The sequence below is a fragment of the Emys orbicularis genome, chromosome 20 (assembly GCF_028017835.1).
Source record: "Emys orbicularis isolate rEmyOrb1 chromosome 20, rEmyOrb1.hap1, whole genome shotgun sequence".
Taxonomy (NCBI): Eukaryota; Metazoa; Chordata; order Testudines; family Emydidae; genus Emys; species Emys orbicularis.
Window position 1 is genome coordinate 14300016 of NC_088702.1, and position 17590 is coordinate 14317605.

Sequence of the window (17590 nt, forward strand, 5' to 3'; positions counted from 1 at the left end):
GCTGAGGATGTGTGAATGCAGGGGGCGGGGAGAGGGGAGCCCTGGGGTGTATATCAATGGGACGGGGGAGGGAAGCCCTGCAGGGTGTTGGAGGGGAGGAAGCTGTTCACAAAACCAGACCTGCTCCAGCACTAGGCTGGGAGCCAAAACTCCTGTGTTCTATCCTGCCCCTTCTCTTCCCCCACTTCCCCATGTGGGGCCCCTGCCCCCTCTGTGCTCTGTCGGCAGGTCACAGGCTCCTGGGGCAGGGCCCATCCCTACAGCATCTGAGTCAGTGTTTGGGGTTGGGGGGGGTGTACAGAGCCCAATGGGGTGGGGTGTGATCTCTGGTCCCAGCCCAGCATGCCGAGTGTTCACTCGGGTGCCTGGTCCCATGGAGGGGTATCTTGAGTGTGGGAGGCAGGCATGAGCTGGGGGGTCGTGTTGGCTGGAGGTGGGTGCTGAGAGCAGCCACAGCGGGACAGTTCAGGAGGCTGCTGCGTATGTGGTGCTCGGTGGGGCGGATGGGTCTGCGACCTCCTGAGAGGAGCTGGGCTGTGGGGGGGCTGCTGCAGCATTGCTGCGTATCAGTGTCTGGGGCCTGTCTGTGTCTCTGAGCCACTCCCATGGCACATGGGGCCCGTGTCTGTGTGTTTTGGTTGCCCCCTGTGGTTTGTGTGGTTGTGGAGCTGGTGGTGGCGTGATGCTGTGGGGCTGTCTCTCTTGGCCACCCTGTGGTGGGACTGGTGCCTGCAGGTCACACAGTGACAGGGCCAGCGGTGCCATGGGCCCCATGCTTCAGTGTCTCTCGGCCGCCCACAGGTCGCATGGCGGTGGGGCTGGTGGCTCCATGGGGCTGGCGGTGCCATGGGCCCCATGTCTGTGTGTCTCTGCTGCCTGCAGGTCGCACGGTGGTGAAGCCAGTGGTGGCGCGGGACTCGGAGGACTCACAGGAGGAATTCCCGGCACCCTGGGAGCTGATGCTGGGGGCGACGGAGACAGCAGAGCAGGAGGCCCTGCTGCAGCGCAAGTCGGCCCGGCGCTGTGTCAAGCAGAGACCCTCCTACGACATCTTTGAGTCCACGGACGACTCGGACGCGGAGCCCCGGCCCGGCTCCACCACGCCCCGCAGGAAGCCCTCCCGCGACTCGGGTGAGCCGCCCTACTGGGACCTCTGTCCCCCCTCCACCGCATGGGGGCCAGTTCCCCTCTCCCCGTGCCAGGTTGCTGGTTTCCCCCACCTGTGTATTGGGTGCCTGGCTCTGGGGTGCAGAGGGGCCAGGGCCTGGGAGGTGGCTGTGGCAGCGGGTGGGGCTGGGGCTGGTTGGCCCTCTAACCATCTCTTTGCCCCCCCTCCCCCCCCCCAGACCTGCTCCCCATGGAGGTGGAGGAGCAGAGCCGACCGCGGAGAACGCCGCTGCAGCCCGTCGTGCAGCTCAAGGCGAGGAGGCGGTTGGAGAAGGTGAGGTGGCCCCAGGCACGGAGTGGGCAGTGTATGGGTTTGATGCACCCACACCCCAGCACTGGAAGGATCCAGGCCCAGAGCAGAGGGAGAGGAGCTTGCATGGGGCCCGGGGATCCCAGTTCTGCCACAATCATGGCTAGTCGTGGGTGGGCAGGCAGGGGTCTGCCAGGATGGAGAACCCCACCTTGTTCCATCCAGGCCTCCACATGACTGGTGCAGCTCTCACTGGCTGGTTTCCTGCCCTCTGTGCCAGCCACTCTCCTGTCTTGTGGTTGGATCGGGGCCAGCGCCCCCCAGAGTGGAAAGGCCCTGTGTCCCTTTCCCCACCCCTATGACCCAGCCAGTCCCCTGCCCTGGAGTCAGATGGGCGCTGGTGCCCCCTAGAGGGTGCAGGTCCCCTGCCTTCTCCCCTCCTCCCCCCCCATCCCACACACACACTGACTCCCTGCTCCCCCCAGGACACACTCTCCTCTGGCTCATTCCCTTCCTTCCCCAACGGCTGGAACGGGAAGCAGAAATCCACTGACGGCGTCCACCGGCTACGCGTTGACTTCAAGGTGAGAGGGCAGCACTCCCTGGTCCCCAGCGTCGGGCAGAATTCGCACCCAGTTTGGCCCCGCTGCGGGAGGGGAGTCGGCACTGGCTCCACACCTCGGAGCGAGCCTCCATCCTCCTCCCCTTGAGGTGCTGAGGACACAGGGCAGCTCAGTCCCACATGGGTGATGGGGCAAAGGAATTAAGCCCCTTTCTGCTGCTGGTGCCCCCCCCCCCCCCGCCGGGCAGGGCTGGAGGAAGGGCTGGCAGGGGACTGTCTGGGGAGTGGAGGTGATCAGGCCCCTCTGGGAGCTGGCAGGGTGCCACCCCCTCCCTCAGGTGTCCAGAGGGTCGCCACGCCCTGCCCCTCTGCAGGTGTGCCCAATGGCTGTTCCTCACCCCATGGCATCATCGGGGGTGGGGAGGCTGGTCCCCGTGCTACCAGGGCCCTCCTGTGCCACTGCCCTCTGAGCTGGGGGGCGCCGCTGAGCCATGGGGTCGGCGTAGAGGAGTGTGGGTGAAATCTTCAGCCTTTGCCCCACGGTGTGACCGGGATCCTGTGGGGTGGGGGGTCCAGAGGGTGGCATGGCTCTGTGCCCCTGGCTGCTGCTCCAGCCTGTGTCGGTCTCCGTGGTCCCAGCCAGCCGTCTGTGGGCAGGGCGAGAGGCTCACAGCTGTGGGGTGGGCACTGTCTCTTGCAGGAGGACTGTGACTTGGAGAATGTGTGGCTGATGGGGGGCCTCAGCATCCTGACCTCTGTGTCCGTCACTGCCCAGCTCATGTGCCTTCTCTGCGCCAGCAAGGGTTTCCACGAGGTGAGCCCGGATGCCGGGGTTCTCTCCCTGCTCTGGGGGCAGGGGGTCTAGTGGTTAGAGTGGGCAGGGGGCGCTGGGTTCCCCCCGCTCTGGAGGTGGGGGGTCTAGTAGTTGGGGTGGGGGGGGGAGGGCTGGGAGGCCAGACACCGGTTTCCCTCCTGGCTCTGAGGGCAGGAGGACTGGGAGCCAGGACTCCTGGGTTCCCTCCCGCTCTGAGCGGAGCCATCTCATCGGCCCGTCCCCTCCCCAGCTGGTGTTCTGCCAGGTTTGCTGCGACCCCTTCCACGTGTTCTGCCTGGAGGAGGACGAGCAGCCGCAGCGGGAGCAGGAGGAGAACTGGTGCTGTCGCCGCTGCAAATTCTGCCATGTGTGCGGGCGCAAGAACAAGGTCTCCAAGGTAGGTTCCCTGGAAGAGGTTGGGGCCCTTCCCTCCAGGCAGCGTTAGCCTGTGCCCCAGAGTGGTGCTAGGGGGCACTGTGCTGCAGGGAGCAGGGCAGGGGCGCCCCCTGGCAGTTGGGGCTGGCCCTGTTGCCCCAGAACGGCGCTAGGGGGCGCTGTGCTACAGGGGGTGGGGTAGGAGCTCTCCCTGGCAGTCAGAGCTGGCCCCAATGCCCCAGGGCAGTGCTAGGGGGCGCTGTGCTGCAGGGGGTGTGGTGTGGGGGCTCTCCCTGGCAGTCGGGGCTGGCTCTGATGCCCAGCGTTGAGGTCCATCTTCCCCTGTGCTGTACACCCACCACCTGAGTCCTGTGGGTTACGTACAGTCCTTTGCCGCCAAAAGCCAGGTGTGAAGCCGTTCGTCTCCCCTCGGGTGATCCCATTCTGCTCCCTGAAATCCCCCACATTGGCAGCGTGACCGGGGCTCTGCTTTGGTTCTTGCCCAAACCTGGTAATGCCGGGCATCTGGGAATTCCCAGCAGGGCCATGTCTTAGTACCAGGTGAGGGGTCCCTGGGTGACCAGCCCTCTGCCCCACCCCAGAGGGGGCCGGACAAGGGGGCCCTGGGTGACCAGCCCCCTTCCTCACCCCAGAGGCAGCTGCATCTCAGTGCTGTCCATACCGGGGCAGCGGGGGGGAATGTGTGGCGGGGGGGGGGGGGGGGGGGGGGCGTAATCCATCTCTCTCACACCTGCCTTCTCCTTTCTGCCCTGTCACAGCCACTGCTGGAGTGTGAGCGCTGCCGCAACTGCTACCACCCAGCCTGCCTGGGCCCCAACTATCCCAGCAAGCCCATCCGCAAGAAGCGGGGCTGGGTGAGCACAGGGGCAGGGCCATGCCAGGGTGGGGAGGAAAGGGGTGGGGTCTATCCTGGGATTGGGGGGGGGGGGGGGGAGGAGTTGTGGGGGAGGGGTTCCCCCCCACACTAATGCTCTTTTTGGCTCCTAGATCTGCTCTGCCTGCATCCGCTGCAAGAGCTGTGGGGCTGCCCCAGGGAAGAACTGGGACACGGAGTGGTCCCACGATTACAGCCTCTGCCCCCCCTGCTCCCTGCTCTATGACAAAGGTGTGTGGGGCGGGGAATGGGGCGCGCGGGGCCTTTCCCCTCTAGGTGACACAGGCTCCCATCCAGCCCCAGAGCGGAGACTGGCTGGCTCAGGGGGGCAGGGAATGGGGCGTGGGGCCTTTCCCCTCTAGGTGACACAGGCTCCCATCCAGCCCCAGAGCGGGGACTGGCTGGCTCGGGGGGGTGGGTAATGGGGCGTGGGGCCTTTCCCCTCTAGGTGACACAGGCTCCCATTCAGCCCCAGGGCGGGGACTGGCTGGCTCAGGGGGGTGGGGAATGGGGCCTTTCTCCTCCAGGGGGTGCTGGCTCCCATCTGGCCCCAGGGCAGGATGCTGGCTCGGGGTGGGGAATGGGGCCTGTTCCCTCTGGGGGTGCTGGCCCCGTGTGCAGCACTAACCCCTCTGCCCCCCAGGTAACTACTGCCCCATCTGCTCTCACTGCTACGAGGACAACGACTACGAGAGCAAGATGATGCAATGCGCTAAGTGCGAGCACTGGGTTCACGCCAAATGCGAGGGGCTCTCAGGTCAGTCTGGGGACTTGCCCAGCGAGCTATGCTGGGTGTCGAGGCTGGCCCTGATGGCTGGGGAGAGCCCTGCAGCACAGCACCCCCTAGCGCCCCCATCCTGACCCCTGCAGCATAACGCCCCCACAGTGCCCTCTAGTGCTGCCCTGGGGCATCGGGGCTGGCCCTGCTGGCTAGGGAGAGCCCTGCCCCCTTCGGCACAGCACCCCCTAGTGTGTCCCCTCAGTATCTGCCGCACACCCCTTTTGCCTTGGCTGCCATCTAAGCCCTGGCCCTGCTTCACTGGTCATGGCTGGCCCATTCACTCCCTGCCCCGGGGATGGGAGGCTGCGTGGGGCTGGGGCTGCCTGACCTGCTCTGCTCTTTTCCCCAGACGAGGACTACGAGATCTTGTCCAGCCTGCCAGAGAGCGTGGTCTACACCTGCCGGCCCTGCTCTGGCAGTGACAAGGCCAAGTGGCGGGATGTCCTCACCTCGGAGCTGCGCAAGGGGCTGCGCAACGTGCTGCAGGGGATGCTGGCCTCCCAGCACGCCGAGCCCCTGCTGCAGTGCGCCCAGGTACGGCCCTGCACCCCGGAGCCAGGAGAGACCTCGGCCCCTGGCTCCCAGCGCCTCCCCTCTAACCCACCAGTGCCCAGTCCCCTCCCCGCACGCCGAGCCCCTGCTGCAGTGCGCCCAGGTACAGCCCTGGACCCCGGAGCCAGGAGAGACCTCGGCCCCCAGCGCCCCCCCTTTAACCCACCAGTCCCCTCCCAGCACGCCAAGCCCCTGCTGCAGTGCGCCCAGGTACGGCCCTGCGCCCCGGAGCCAGGAGAGACCTCGGCCCCTGGCTCCCAGCGCCTCCCCCGCTCTAACCCACCAGTGCCCAGTCCCCTCCCCGCACGCCGAGCCCCTGCTGCAGTGCCCAGGTATGGCCCTGTGCCCCGGAGCCAGGAGAGACCTCGGCCCCTGGCTCTCAGTGCCCCCCCCCCAACCCACCAGTCCCCATTCCCCTCCCAGCACCCCTGGAATCCACAAGACCCCTTACCCCTCCCAGCGGAGGGGATAGAACCCAGGTGTCCTGGCTCCTAGCCCCCCTTTCCCGTTAGTCCATGTTGTTGCAGTGACACTGTCTGGTGCCCCCCCCGGCAGCCGGCTGGGAGCTGATCGTGGGGACGTTTCTGGGTGCCAGGCGCACCGGGCCCATGCCAGGCGGATCAGTCTCAGCCTGTGCGGGGGGGGATCCTGGTCGGGGGCAGGGAACAGACTCTGGGGGGAGCAGACCCTCCCCCGCCAGCGACCTGTGGCTTTCCGGGGTGCTGACCCCTGTCTCCCCGCAGTGCTGCCCGGACGACGGCGTGAAGGTGCACCGGCGGCCCTGCAACCTGCGCACTGTCAGCAAGCTCTTCGAACAGGGCCACTACAGCTCCGTGGTGAGGGGACCATGCGGGGCACAGATGAGGGCAAGGGGGGAGGTGGGGGGCTCGGAGGGGGTGGTGGGCAGGGCGGGGCAGTGGTTAGGCCCTGCGCCCACGGTCACTCTCCCCCCAGCACGGGTTCAGCGAGGACGTGGTGGGCATCCTGCTGCAGCACCTGGAGGAGCGTGAGGGCCTCGAGGAGGAGCAGGGCGGTCCCTCCGTCAAGGCGCTTTACATTGAGGTACTGCAGGGGAGCACCAGGGGCACGCGGGTGGCGCTGCACATGGCATGCACCCAGCATGGGAAGCGAGACAGGATTCCGGGTGAGCTGGGCCCCCCGTGGGTCCGGCTGGGGGGCAGCAGCGGTGGGCAGGGCCCCAGGGGGGTGGATGCTGCGGGGGTGGCAGCAGTGGTGGGCAGAGCCCTGTGGGGGTGGCTGGGGGGCACAAGTAGTGGGCGGGGTCCCGTGGGAGTGGCTGGGGGACCCTGTGGATGTGGCAAGCATTCCCCAGCACCCCCGTGCAGCCCCCACCACTCGGCTCTCTCCCGCAGCTCATGGCGCGCTCGTTCAGCTGGTTCAATGCACAGGACGCCAAGCGCTGGCAGCGGCGCAGCTGCCTCCCCAAGTGAGTACCGGGGGGGAGGGGTGTGGGCAGCAGGGACCTCGTGGGGTTCTGGGAGGGCTTGCGGGACTCCCAGGGCCCCGGCTCCCCTGCCGTCACGCTCTTACTCTGCCCCCCCCAGTGGCATGCTGCCTGACGCCGTGCTGCCCCCCTCCTCCGACCACATGTACGCACAGTGGCGCCGGCCCGAGGAGCCCAGCGCCACCGAGAACGGCGAGCTGGCACCCGGAGCCATGGGCACCAGTGAGTACGGGGGAGCTGGAAGCCAGGACTCCTGGGTTCTGTCCCTGGCTCTGGGACGGGAGGGGGTTACAGTGGGGGCTGGGAGCCAGGACTCCTGTGTTCTTTCCACAGCACTGGGAGGGAAGTGGGGTCTAGTGGTTGGGGGGGGGGTGGCGGCTGGGAGCCAGGTCCTGGGTTCTGTCTCTGGGAGAGGAGTGGGGTCTGGTGGGTTAGATTGGGGGAGTGGGGGCTGGGAGTTGGGCCAGCTGCTGGGTGGGTAGGAAGGAACTCAGTGATCCCTCTTCATGTGTGTTGCTAGGGCCTCTCTCCTACCCCCCCCATCCCCCGCCCCGCCATTGGGTCTCCGCCCCAGCAGCTCTCACCCCTCTCCCTGCAGGTGGGAAGGACCAGGAGGTGGTGCTGGCGAAGCAGGGGCTGGGCAGCGGCGCTGAGGACAAGCGTCAGTGCGCCCTGTGCCTCCAGTACGGGGATGCCCCCTCCAAGGTAAGGCCTGGCCTGTGCCAGGGCTGGGGGAGTCCTCCGCCCTCGAATGCGTGGCCTTAGGCCACTGGGGATCCAAGGGAGCGTGGCCTGTGGGGCTCTGACACCTGGGTTCAGTCCCCTGCTTGGGGTGGGGGAAGTGGGGGGCTAGTGGTTAAAGTAGCGGGGGCTGGGACAGAACCCCTTTTTTGCCCTTTGCTCCCCCTGCTGGCTGGTGGTGCTGACCCTGACCCCTCGCTCTCCACCCCTCCCCAGGATGCGGGGCGGCTCCTGTACATCGGCCAGAATGAGTGGACCCACGTCAACTGCGCCATCTGGTCGGCTGAGGTCTTTGAGGAGAACGATGGATCCCTGAAGAACGTGCACGCCGCCGTGGTGCGGGGGCGCCAGATGGTGAGGGGGCAGGGCCCTGGCTGGGTGAGGGGGCAGGGCTGAGGTGCTGGCAGGGCTATGGCCTGGGGGAGCGGAGCGGGTGAGGACTGTGGCTCTCCCATTGAGGTGGGTGATGGGGGCCTGTCTGCCGGGAGGGGGGGGGCTAGGGCTGAGACTTTTGGGGGGGGCTGTCTGGGGGGGGAGTTGGGGTGGGCAGGGCTGAAGCCACCGGGGGCGGGGGCTGTCTCCCGGTGAGGGCGGGCAGGGCTGAAGCTGCCGGGGGGGGGGGGGCCTGAAGCCGTGTGTGTGTGTGGGGCGACGCGGGGCTGAGGCCGGGGGGAGGGGAGGGCAGGGCCTGTCTGCCACTGGGGGGTGGGGGCAGGGCCTGTCTGCCACTGGGGGGGGGGCTGAGGCCGGAGGGGCTGTTTCCCCTCTGCACTGGCACAGGCCAGGCTGCGAGCACTGCCCCCTTACCCCTGCTGTGCCCCCAGCGCTGCGAGCACTGCCAGCGCACTGGCGCCACGGTGGGCTGCTGCCTGTCGGCCTGTCTCAGCAATTACCACTTCATGTGCGCCCGCCTGCGCCGCTGCACCTTCCAGGAGGACAAGAAGGTTTTCTGCCAGAAGCACACGGACCTGCTGGATGGGACGGTGAGGGACCACGCCGGGGGCACCTGTGGGGCAGGGCTATGGGTTGCGAGCCAGGCAGGTTGGGCTATGAGGCGCTACCCCCACTGGAGATTGAGGGCTGGGGCCCCATGGTGTGTTTGGGGGGGTCCCTCTGGCTAGGCTGGCCCTGGCGGGGGGGTCCCTGCTAAACTGCTCCCAGGCAAGGGCGCACTGCCCAGCTGCTGACCCGTCCCCCCACCCACCCCAGGAGATTGTCACCGAGGACGGGTTCGACGTGCTGCGCCGGGTCTACGTGGACTTTGAGGGCATCAGCTTCAAGAGGAAATTCATGGTTGGCCTCGAACCCGACACCGTCAACATGATGATTGGTGAGTGCGGGGGGCTTCTCCCTTCTAGGGGGCGCCGCCTCTCATCTGGCCCCAGAGCAGAGGACTGGCTGACTGGGGGTGGGGAATGGGGCATGTGGCCTCCCCCTCCACGGGGCGCCAGCTCTCATCTGGCCCCAGGTGTGTGCGGACGCCCTCACCTTGTCTCCTATTCTAGGTTCCATCAAGATCGACAGTCTGGGGCTGCTGACGGACCTGTCGGAGTGCGAGGGACGTCTCTTCCCTGTCGGCTACCAGTGAGTATCTGGCCCCTGGTGTGGGGCTTCCCCAGCTCCCTGCCATGCAGTGTGTGCGCTACAGAGGTGACCCCCCCCGTCCTGGGGCTGCCTGTGTATCCCACTCCAATTTCCAGCCCCCCATTCCCCTCTTTGGGGGGCCAAGCGGGCGGCTGGGGCCATGCTGGAGTGGCCACGGGAGGGTTGAACTAGCAGCCCGAGGGAAAAGTGGCGCGGACGCGTATGGTGCTGACCCAGCACGGTCTGAGCCAACGTGGAGACCCGTCTGGCCGCTCCTGCTTGGAGCACAGGCGTCCAGCCCATGGGACGGTGCCCTGGCAGGCGTATTGCACTCACTGGCTGCAGCATCCGGGAGGGGGCAGCCGGTGGGAGAAGTGTCCAGGGCATGGTGCAGCATCCTGGCCCGGCCACCTTTCGGGGAGGTGCTTTAGCCAGACACCTGCGGCTGGGCTTGGGGTGGGGTCTCTGGCTTGTGTTGTCCCAGAGCTCAGGTGGCTCTGGGCGGTGCCAGGGCCCCCATGGCCATGCTCTGGCAGCTCACCAGCTGCCCTCTCCTGCCAGGTGCACCCGGCTGTACTGGAGCACGGTAGATGCCCGGAGGCGCTGCTGGTACAAGTGCCGAATCCTGGAGTGCCGGCCCCAGCTGAGCCAGAAGGAGCCAGACCTGCTGGGGGGGCAGGAGGAGAACCAGACCATCGCGCACAGTCCTGCCACAGGTGAGGGGTGAGGTGGGGGGGGGGGGCTGACCCTGTTGAGTGGGGGGCACTCTGCCACTACACAAGGGAGCTCTGTGGGCCCTGCACAAGCCAGGCCTGTTCTGGGCGGGGCGCTCCCTCCCTCGGGGGCGGGGCTGACCTTGGTGCACCAGCCCCTATGTCCTATCTGGGAGCCATCCTCTCACCCTGGCAGAGGATAAAAGACCCACGGCTGCTGCAGATAGGGGAGACTCCTTTCAGCTCAAAGTGCGGCATTATGTGCGGCTGTTCCCCAGCAGCCCTGCCCCAGAGGTGGCTGCATCTCCGTGCCAGGCGCATGTCCCGGTGCTGTCTCCAGGGCCGTGCAGTCGGGGCTCCCTGCTCTAGCTAGCATGTTGTCTTTGCTCCCATTTCAGACTCTCACCTCGGGGACCCGCACCTCCTGGGCGCAGCACCTGCCATGCTGGCACCAGAGTGCCACTCACCTTCCCGCAACCCGGGGCCCCAGCCTCCCCCTGAGTCGGCCACCGCCTCCGTGCCCCGCTCCCTGGCTGGAGCCCGCATCAAAGTGCCCAACTACTCGCCGACGCGCCGGCCCCTGGCTGGGGTCTCCTCCCGGCCGCTGCCGTCACCCGGTAAGTGCCCTTGCCTGGCCGTGAGGGGCAGGGCCGGCTGCCCTATGAGGGGAGGGAGAAGGGTGGGCTGCTGCTTGTGGCCCAGCCTCTCAAAGGATTCTGGGAGACAAACACTGTGTGTGTGGGGGGGGGAAGCTGTGGCCCAGGGGATTCTGGGATGCGCTGTGTGGGGTTTGGGATGGGGAGGGTGTTATTTTCTGGAGGCTGGTGGTCTGATCCTGTCCGGGAGGGGCATGTGGGGGCCCCCCCACCCGGTGCCAGCGTCTAACCCCTCGTCTCCCCTCCCAGGCAGCACGTCGTCCATGGCCCACCACATCCTGACAGTGGGTGACCCGGACTTCACACCACTGCGCCGCCACCGGCGCCACAGCCCCCTCTCACCGCGCCCGCCCCCCCGCCGGGCCCCCTCCCCCCCACGCCCCGCCAGGACTCGGCTGCCGGGCCCCACCTCTCTCAGGGCAGGAGCCGCTCCCCCAGGGAGCAGCCCACAGCACCCCCCTACCTCAGCCAGGCCCGGCCCACCTACCTCCCCCCCGGCGCTGCCCCCTGAACTGGCCTTCGATGAGCTCAACGTCTCGGACCTGGAGTTCGATGACAGCCTGCTGGACGAGACCTTCCACGAGGGGGGCGAGGGGCGGGGGCCCTGCTCCTCGCCCGGCCTGCCCCTGGCTGGCCCCAGCGATGAAGATGAGGAGGAAGAAGGGGCCGGGGGCACCGGGCGCTACTTCCGCTTCCCCCCCACCGTGGTCACACGGGACCTGGACATGGCGCCGTACCCACTGGACCTGCCGCTGCCCCACATCGACCAGCTGGATGGGGTGGATGATGGGGAGGGTGAGGGGCGGGGTGCCAATGGCAAGCGGGTGGAGCCAGGAGCGGAGCAGGGGTCGGCTGGCCCTGCCCCCCCACCTGAGGACCTGCCCTCGGAGATCGTGGACTTCGTGCTGAAGAACCTGGGCGAGGGCAAGGCCCCGGAGCCCAGCGTGAATGGCAGCGAGGCAGGCCCCGCGCCTGAGCCGGCCCGTGCCTTGGGCTGGGTGCCAGGCAGCCCGGGCGTCCGGGTGCTGGGCCCCGAGGCGCCCGCTCCCCCCAAGCCTGGCTCCAAGGTCATCCTGGTCAACAAGCTGGGGCAGGTGTTTGTCAAGATGCAGGGTGGGGAGGAGGCGCCGGCTGGGGGTGGCCTGGAGGGGTCGGGCACCCCTGCCAAGCCAGGCCCGGCTCTGCCCCCGCAGCCCCCAGCCAGCCTGGGCACAGTGATCTTCCGCGCCGCGGCCCCGCTGGGCGTGGCCAGGAGCCCAGTGCCCACCTGGACCATCCGAGCGCCAGTTCTCAGCATGGTGCCCATGGTGAATGTGCTGCAGCCATCAGGTGCTGGGGGGCAGCTCACCCTGGGCCCCTCGGCCCTGGTCACGCCCTCGCTGGGACTGTCCCAGCCCTGCCTGCTGCAGCGCTTGGCCCTCAACTCAGGTCTGCTCCACCTGCCTGTCCCCCCGCCCCAGCCGCACCCCCACCAGTTCCCCAGCAGTGCCAAGAGGGTTTCTGCCGTCGCTGGTGCCCCCCCCAAGAGGCCCAAGCTGGAGGAAGATGAGGAGCCGCTGCCCCCTGCGTCGCCAGCTGGTGCCCCCGACAGCCAGAGCAGGAACGGCTTCGCCGGCCCCCCGCAGGGCCCCGGGTAGGTGACCCCACCCCCCAATCCGTGGGGAGCAGTGCACTCTGGGACACGGCCGCCCAGCGCATGTCTCTCTGTAAGGGCGTGTCAGCTCTGTCACGGGGTGCCTCAGCCCTGCCCCCCCAAGCTCTGCTGGTACCCCTCAATCTCAACCCACAGCCCCCTCCTATCCCATCCCTGGGCTCCCCACAACCTGCCCCGCTCTGCCAGGGCCCCTTAGTCCCAACCCACAGCCGCCACTGCCTGCCCCCTAAGCCCACTGCTGTGCTGGTGTTGCAGGCCCGGCCGGGTGCGGATGAAGACCCCCTCGGTGAAGAGCGTCCTGGAGCTGGTGGCCCTGAAGGAGCAAGCGGAGCTGAGCGATGGGGGCAGCACAGGGTGAGTGTGAGCTCTGCCGGCCCCCCACCCTGTCCCATCTTCCTGGCCAGTGGCCCATGTGTGCTGAGCTCCCTCTGACTGCCCCCTGCAGGTCACCCTCGGATCCCTCTCTGGCCCCGGAGTGCAGCCCCCGCATGCCGGATCCCAGCCTGGAGCCTCTGCCGGAGCCCACATGGCATCGCTACACAGGTATCGCCTGGGCGGGCAGCATGGGGCTGTGCAGCGGGATGAGGGGGCGCTGTGCCACGAGGAGCAAGGCAGAGGGAGCGGGTGCTGTGGGGAGGTTGGGGCATCGTGCCATGCTCTGAGGAGGTTTGGGGGATGCCGTGCTGCAGGGCTTGGCTGGGGGGCAGAGTGGGGCCTGGGATTGGAGCAGGGTGCCCGTCCCTCATTGTGGAAGGTGTCGTGGAGACATGAGCCAGGGCCAGCCGTCCTCCGCCCTACCCCATTCTCACTCTCTCCCCCAGGGGAGCTGTCGAGCTCTGACGAGGACACCCTGTACTGTGAGGATAAGGAGAACGAGGCGCCACCCAAGAGCCAGCCGCACCTACGTTTCGAGATCAGCAGTGAGGATGGGCTCAGCGTGCAGGCGGACAGCATCGATGGTACGGGTGTGGGTGGGCGCATGGGACACGGGACCTTTCCCCTCCAAGGGGGCGCTGGCTCTGAGCAGTCCCCAAGGGAGAGGACTGGCTGGCTCGGGGGCAGGGAGGGGCAGGACATGGGGCTGTGGGAGTGCCAGGCAGCCCAGGGGCTTATGCTCTCCCCTGCTCTCTCCCCAGGTGCCTGGAAGGCCGTGATTGAGAAGGTGCAGGAGGCACGAGCCAATGCCCGCCTCAAGCACCTGTCATTTGCTGGTGAGTGGGGGAGCCTTGGCCTGGGGTCTTGTGGACTAGAGCAGGGGGGCTGGGAGCCAGGACTTCTGGGAGTGCAGTGGGGTATAGTGGTTAGAGCAGGCAGAGCTGGGAGCCAGGACTCCTAGGTTGTCTCCCTGGTTCTGGGCAGGATTGGGGCTCGTGGTTAGAGCGGGGGTGGGGGAAAGGGGCTGGGAGCCAGGACTCCTGGGGAGGGGGCAGGGCTCATGGCCATGCTGGTCTCTGATGGCTGGTCTCCCCAGGCATGAACGGGGTGCGCTTGCTGGGCATGCACCACGACGCTGTCACCTTCCTGGTGGAGCAGCTGCACGGCGCCAAGTCCTGCCACAAGTACAAGTTCCGCTACCACCAGCACGAGGAGGAGGAGGAACCGCTGCCCCTGAACCCCAATGGCTGCGCCCGCGCCGAGGTCTACGTCAGGTGGGGCTGAGGAGACGTGTACCTGAGTGGGGCAGGTCCGGTCACGTGGGGCGGGGGAGACACCTCGAACTGGGAATCCAGCCTGGGGGTGGGGCTGGCGCTGGCGACCTGGCCGGTAGGAGGGTGAGGGGTCTGTCAGGAACGGGATGGGGGTTGGTGGGGGGTTCAGGGTTGATCCAGGCAGGGATGTGGGTGGGAATAGGGGAGGGGTCAATGGTGCTTTAATCCTGCTCTCCCGCCCCCCCCCTCCCCCCCCCAGGAAATGCACCTTTGACATGTTCAACTTCCTGGCGTCGCAGCACCGCACACTGCCCGAGGGCGGCACCTATGATGAGGAGGAGGATGAGGTGCAGCTGAAATCCACCAGGTAATGGTGCAGGGAGCCAGGATGCCTGGGTTCCCTCCCTGGCTTGGGGAGGGGCTGGGAGCCAGGACTCCTGGGTTCTGTGCCTGGCTCTGGGAGGGGTGAGGATGGGGCAGGGGGGCTAGTGATTAGAGCCAGGGGGCTGGGAGCCAGAACTCCTAGGTTCTGGGCCCAGCTCTGGGAGGGGATTGGGGGCTAGGAGCCAGGACTCCTGGGTTCTGTGCCCGGGCGGGTTCGGTTCTGATCCGTTCTGTCTCCTGCTCTCCCCAGACGAGCCACCAGCCTGGAGCTGCCCATGGCCATGCGCTTCCGGCACCTCAAGAGAACTTCCAAGGAGGCTGTGGGGGTGTACAGGTAATGGCCCCAGCCAATCCCAAGCCCTGGCATATGGCCCCGCTCTTACACGGCATGTACAGGGGGGCAGAGATGGGCATCTGGCTACAGCCTGTGCCCCCACTCACCCTGCTCCATTTGCCCTGGGGATGCTCGCTGCTTGGCTCGCGCTGCCTGCCCCCCCTCCACCCCATGTGCTGCCTGTGATCCCAGGTCTGGCTCCAGCGCTGACCCTGTGTCCCCCTCAGGTCGGCCATCCACGGGCGTGGGCTGTTCTGCAAACGCACCATCGATGCGGGCGAGATGGTCATCGAGTACTCGGGCATCGTCATCCGCTCAGTGCTGACCGACAAGCGCGAGAAGTACTACGATGGCAAGGTGCGGGGGGGCTGGGCTGGGGGAGCTTTGCTGCGAAAGGCTCTATCTGGGGGGTGAGGGATGGTGGTGCTGGGGGGAGGTTGTTGGCACTGGGGGAGCAGGTTGGGGACTGCTGGGGGGCTGGTCCATAGGTGCTGAGGGCAGGAGGGGAGCTGCTCTGTGGGGGTTGGTGCTGGGGGTCAGGTGAGTGGAGGCTGGGGCTGTGGGGGTTGCAGGGAGTGGGTTGCCAGCTTGTGGGGGCAGGAGCGGCAGGTTGTCAGCTGGGGGGATGGGTTGCTGGGGGTGGGTTGCTGCCTCGGGGAGGGGATGCTGGGGGCAGGAGAGGGGCAGCTGGGTGGGGGCTGGTGGCCAGGGGGTTGCTGGGGGTGGGTTGCTGGCTCAGGGGATCAGGAGGGGTTGCTTCAGGGGCCAGGAGAGGGGTGGCCGGGGGGTGGGGAGGAGTGGCCGAGGAGGGCTGCTGGGTGCTGGTGCTGGGGGCAGGAGATGGGTGGCTGGGTGGAGGCTGGTGGCCGGGGGGGTTGCTGGCTCGGAGACCCAGCAGCGGCCATGGGGCGCCCCGCGACCCATTCTCTCCCCCCCCCCCCTTGCAGGGCATCGGCTGCTACATGTTCCGCATTGACGACTTCGACGTGGTGGACGCCACGATGCACGGCAACGCTGCCCGCTTCATCAACCACTCGTGCGAGCCCAACTGCTACTCGCGCGTCATCCACGTGGAGGGGCAGAAGCACATCGTGATCTTCGCCCTGCGGCGCATCTTCCGTGGCGAGGAGCTCACCTACGACTACAAGTTCCCCATCGAGGATGCCGGCTCCAAGCTGCCCTGCAACTGCGGGGCCAAGCGCTGCCGCCGGTTCCTCAACTAGCACCTGCTGCTCTACCTGGGGCGCCCGCCTTTGGGAGCTGGGATCAGGGCCCTCTCCAGAGCCCCCTGGTTTCCTGCTACCTCCCCCTGATCCTCTCCTTTTCCAGGCCCCCAGCAGCCCAGTGCTGGGCTTTTGGGGGGCAAGGGAGCCCAACTGCTCGACACCCCCAGACACTGGCCTGGGGAGGAAGAGCCCCTAGTGTCAGTGCTGGGGGCAGGGCCCGGTGCCCCAGACTCCTCTGCTGTGATCTCCCCCTTTCCCCCCGCCCACCCCCAGTTCCAGGGCAGCTTGTGGCTCCTGCCCCTCAATTGCCCCACTTTCCCGGGCGGGGAGGAGCAAGACTTGACTTGGGGCAGGCCCCTTGGGGAACATGGTCTTGCCCCCTTTTTCAGAGCCCCCCATGTGGGCTGGGCTAGTGGGGTTTGCCCCAGAGCAGGGGAGCACAATGACCCCCCTGCTGATCTGCACTAGCAGAGGCACGAGGTGTGTGTGTGTGTGTGGGGGGGGTGAGTTTGCCCAGCCCCCACCTCCTGAGTCTGGACTCCCAGCTCTGGCCTGGGGGCTGCTTTCCTTTTTGTACGGGGAGGGTGTGAGTGGGGGGCGGGGGGCCAGGGCAGGCCCCCCAGTGGCCCCCCAACCCTGTAGATATTTGTACAGATGTTTCTAAACCTGTTTATTTTCTATGCACTTTTTTATTTAAAGCGGTGAGTCAGCCCTGCGCCCCTGGCCCCGCCCCGTTGGTATAATTTTAAATAAATGGCCATTTTCACATGCTGCGCTCTTCCTCGGGTCAGTGCCAGGGGAAGGGGGGATGCTGACATGGGTGGGGGGAAATGGGGTCTGGGCACACTGCCCCCTGCTGGAAAAGGCCTGCACCAGCTCTTCCCTCCTGCCCCTGCTCTGCATAAGGGCCTCCTCTTTTCCATTGGCTCAGGCCTGGGGTAGCCACAGCTCCCTACTGCTTCCCCCGCTGTCACCTCCTGGCTCTGGCCAAAGTCACCATTAACACCAGGAGGAGGATGCTGGCTGAGGGGGGTGGGACCTATTTCTGTTCCTCCCTAGTCTTGCGCCTCCAGGCAGCATTCCATGGGGCAGCGTCCGCTCACTCCCTAGACACCTTCAGGGTTGTGCCTGCTGCTTGGGCCAGGTTCATTGCAGGGACTGGCCCCATGTGGCATGTGCAGCTGTTCCCCACCCCAGAGGTGGCTGCATCTCAGTGCTGGGCGAGCTGTCCCCCGGGTTGCTGCAGTGTGGCCATTATCCAGATGCTCCTGTCCTGTATCAGTTACTGTCTCCTGGGCTGGGGGGCAGTGTCAAGGTCTCCAATGTGGCTTTGGTGCCTCCTGCTGGCCTTTGATGTGACCGGCTGCACCAGGGGCTCTGAGACTAGGTTGGGGAGGGCAGCCCCTCTGGCTGATTGACCCTCAATCCTCCTCCAGTGTAGTTGCCAGGCCTGCTGTAACATCTGCCCACAGCCACCTGGGAACCCAGGTGTCCTGGTCTTCACTGTACCTACACTCCTTGATGGTTCTTGGTGTACACCCCCTCAGGGGGAGGCTAGCAGCTGAGAACCCAGCTGCCCTGCGCTCTGTGATTCTTGTTGAGGAGTATAGATGGGAACCCCAGTGGCCTGCCCCACCCACCCTGGCCATGGGGAGGGGGGCTGTAGCAGTGAGGTGGCGCAGCTAGAGAGTGGAGGGCAGCGTGAACAAGGTCCTGGCTTGTTTCCTTCCTGTGGTTGGCAGGGGGTCGGAGTGGGGGGTTGCGTGTCAGTCCAGGCAGGCAGGCAGC

At 67.0% G+C, this 17590-nt stretch overlaps 1 protein-coding gene across 1 annotated transcript in view; it reads left to right on the forward strand.

Moving 5' to 3' along the window:
- Positions 1-15799, forward strand: part of KMT2B (lysine methyltransferase 2B) — a 28705-nt gene extending 12906 nt beyond the window's left edge. The window contains 30 exon segments of the mRNA XM_065419833.1: positions 883-1131; positions 1347-1441; positions 1903-2001; positions 2680-2793; positions 3044-3190; positions 3948-4043; positions 4177-4294; positions 4707-4820; positions 5194-5378; positions 6140-6232; positions 6351-6458; positions 6770-6843; positions 6962-7083; positions 7460-7566; positions 7819-7956; positions 8427-8585; positions 8812-8932; positions 9108-9186; positions 9748-9902; positions 10298-10516; positions 10805-12188; positions 12465-12563; positions 12655-12752; positions 13031-13168; positions 13346-13420; positions 13681-13858; positions 14118-14225; positions 14493-14576; positions 14804-14933; positions 15524-15799. Coding sequence (XP_065275905.1) covers positions 883-1131; positions 1347-1441; positions 1903-2001; positions 2680-2793; positions 3044-3190; positions 3948-4043; positions 4177-4294; positions 4707-4820; positions 5194-5378; positions 6140-6232; positions 6351-6458; positions 6770-6843; positions 6962-7083; positions 7460-7566; positions 7819-7956; positions 8427-8585; positions 8812-8932; positions 9108-9186; positions 9748-9902; positions 10298-10516; positions 10805-12188; positions 12465-12563; positions 12655-12752; positions 13031-13168; positions 13346-13420; positions 13681-13858; positions 14118-14225; positions 14493-14576; positions 14804-14933; positions 15524-15799 — 5162 coding nt within the window.
- Positions 15800-17590: the final 1791 nt, after the last annotated feature.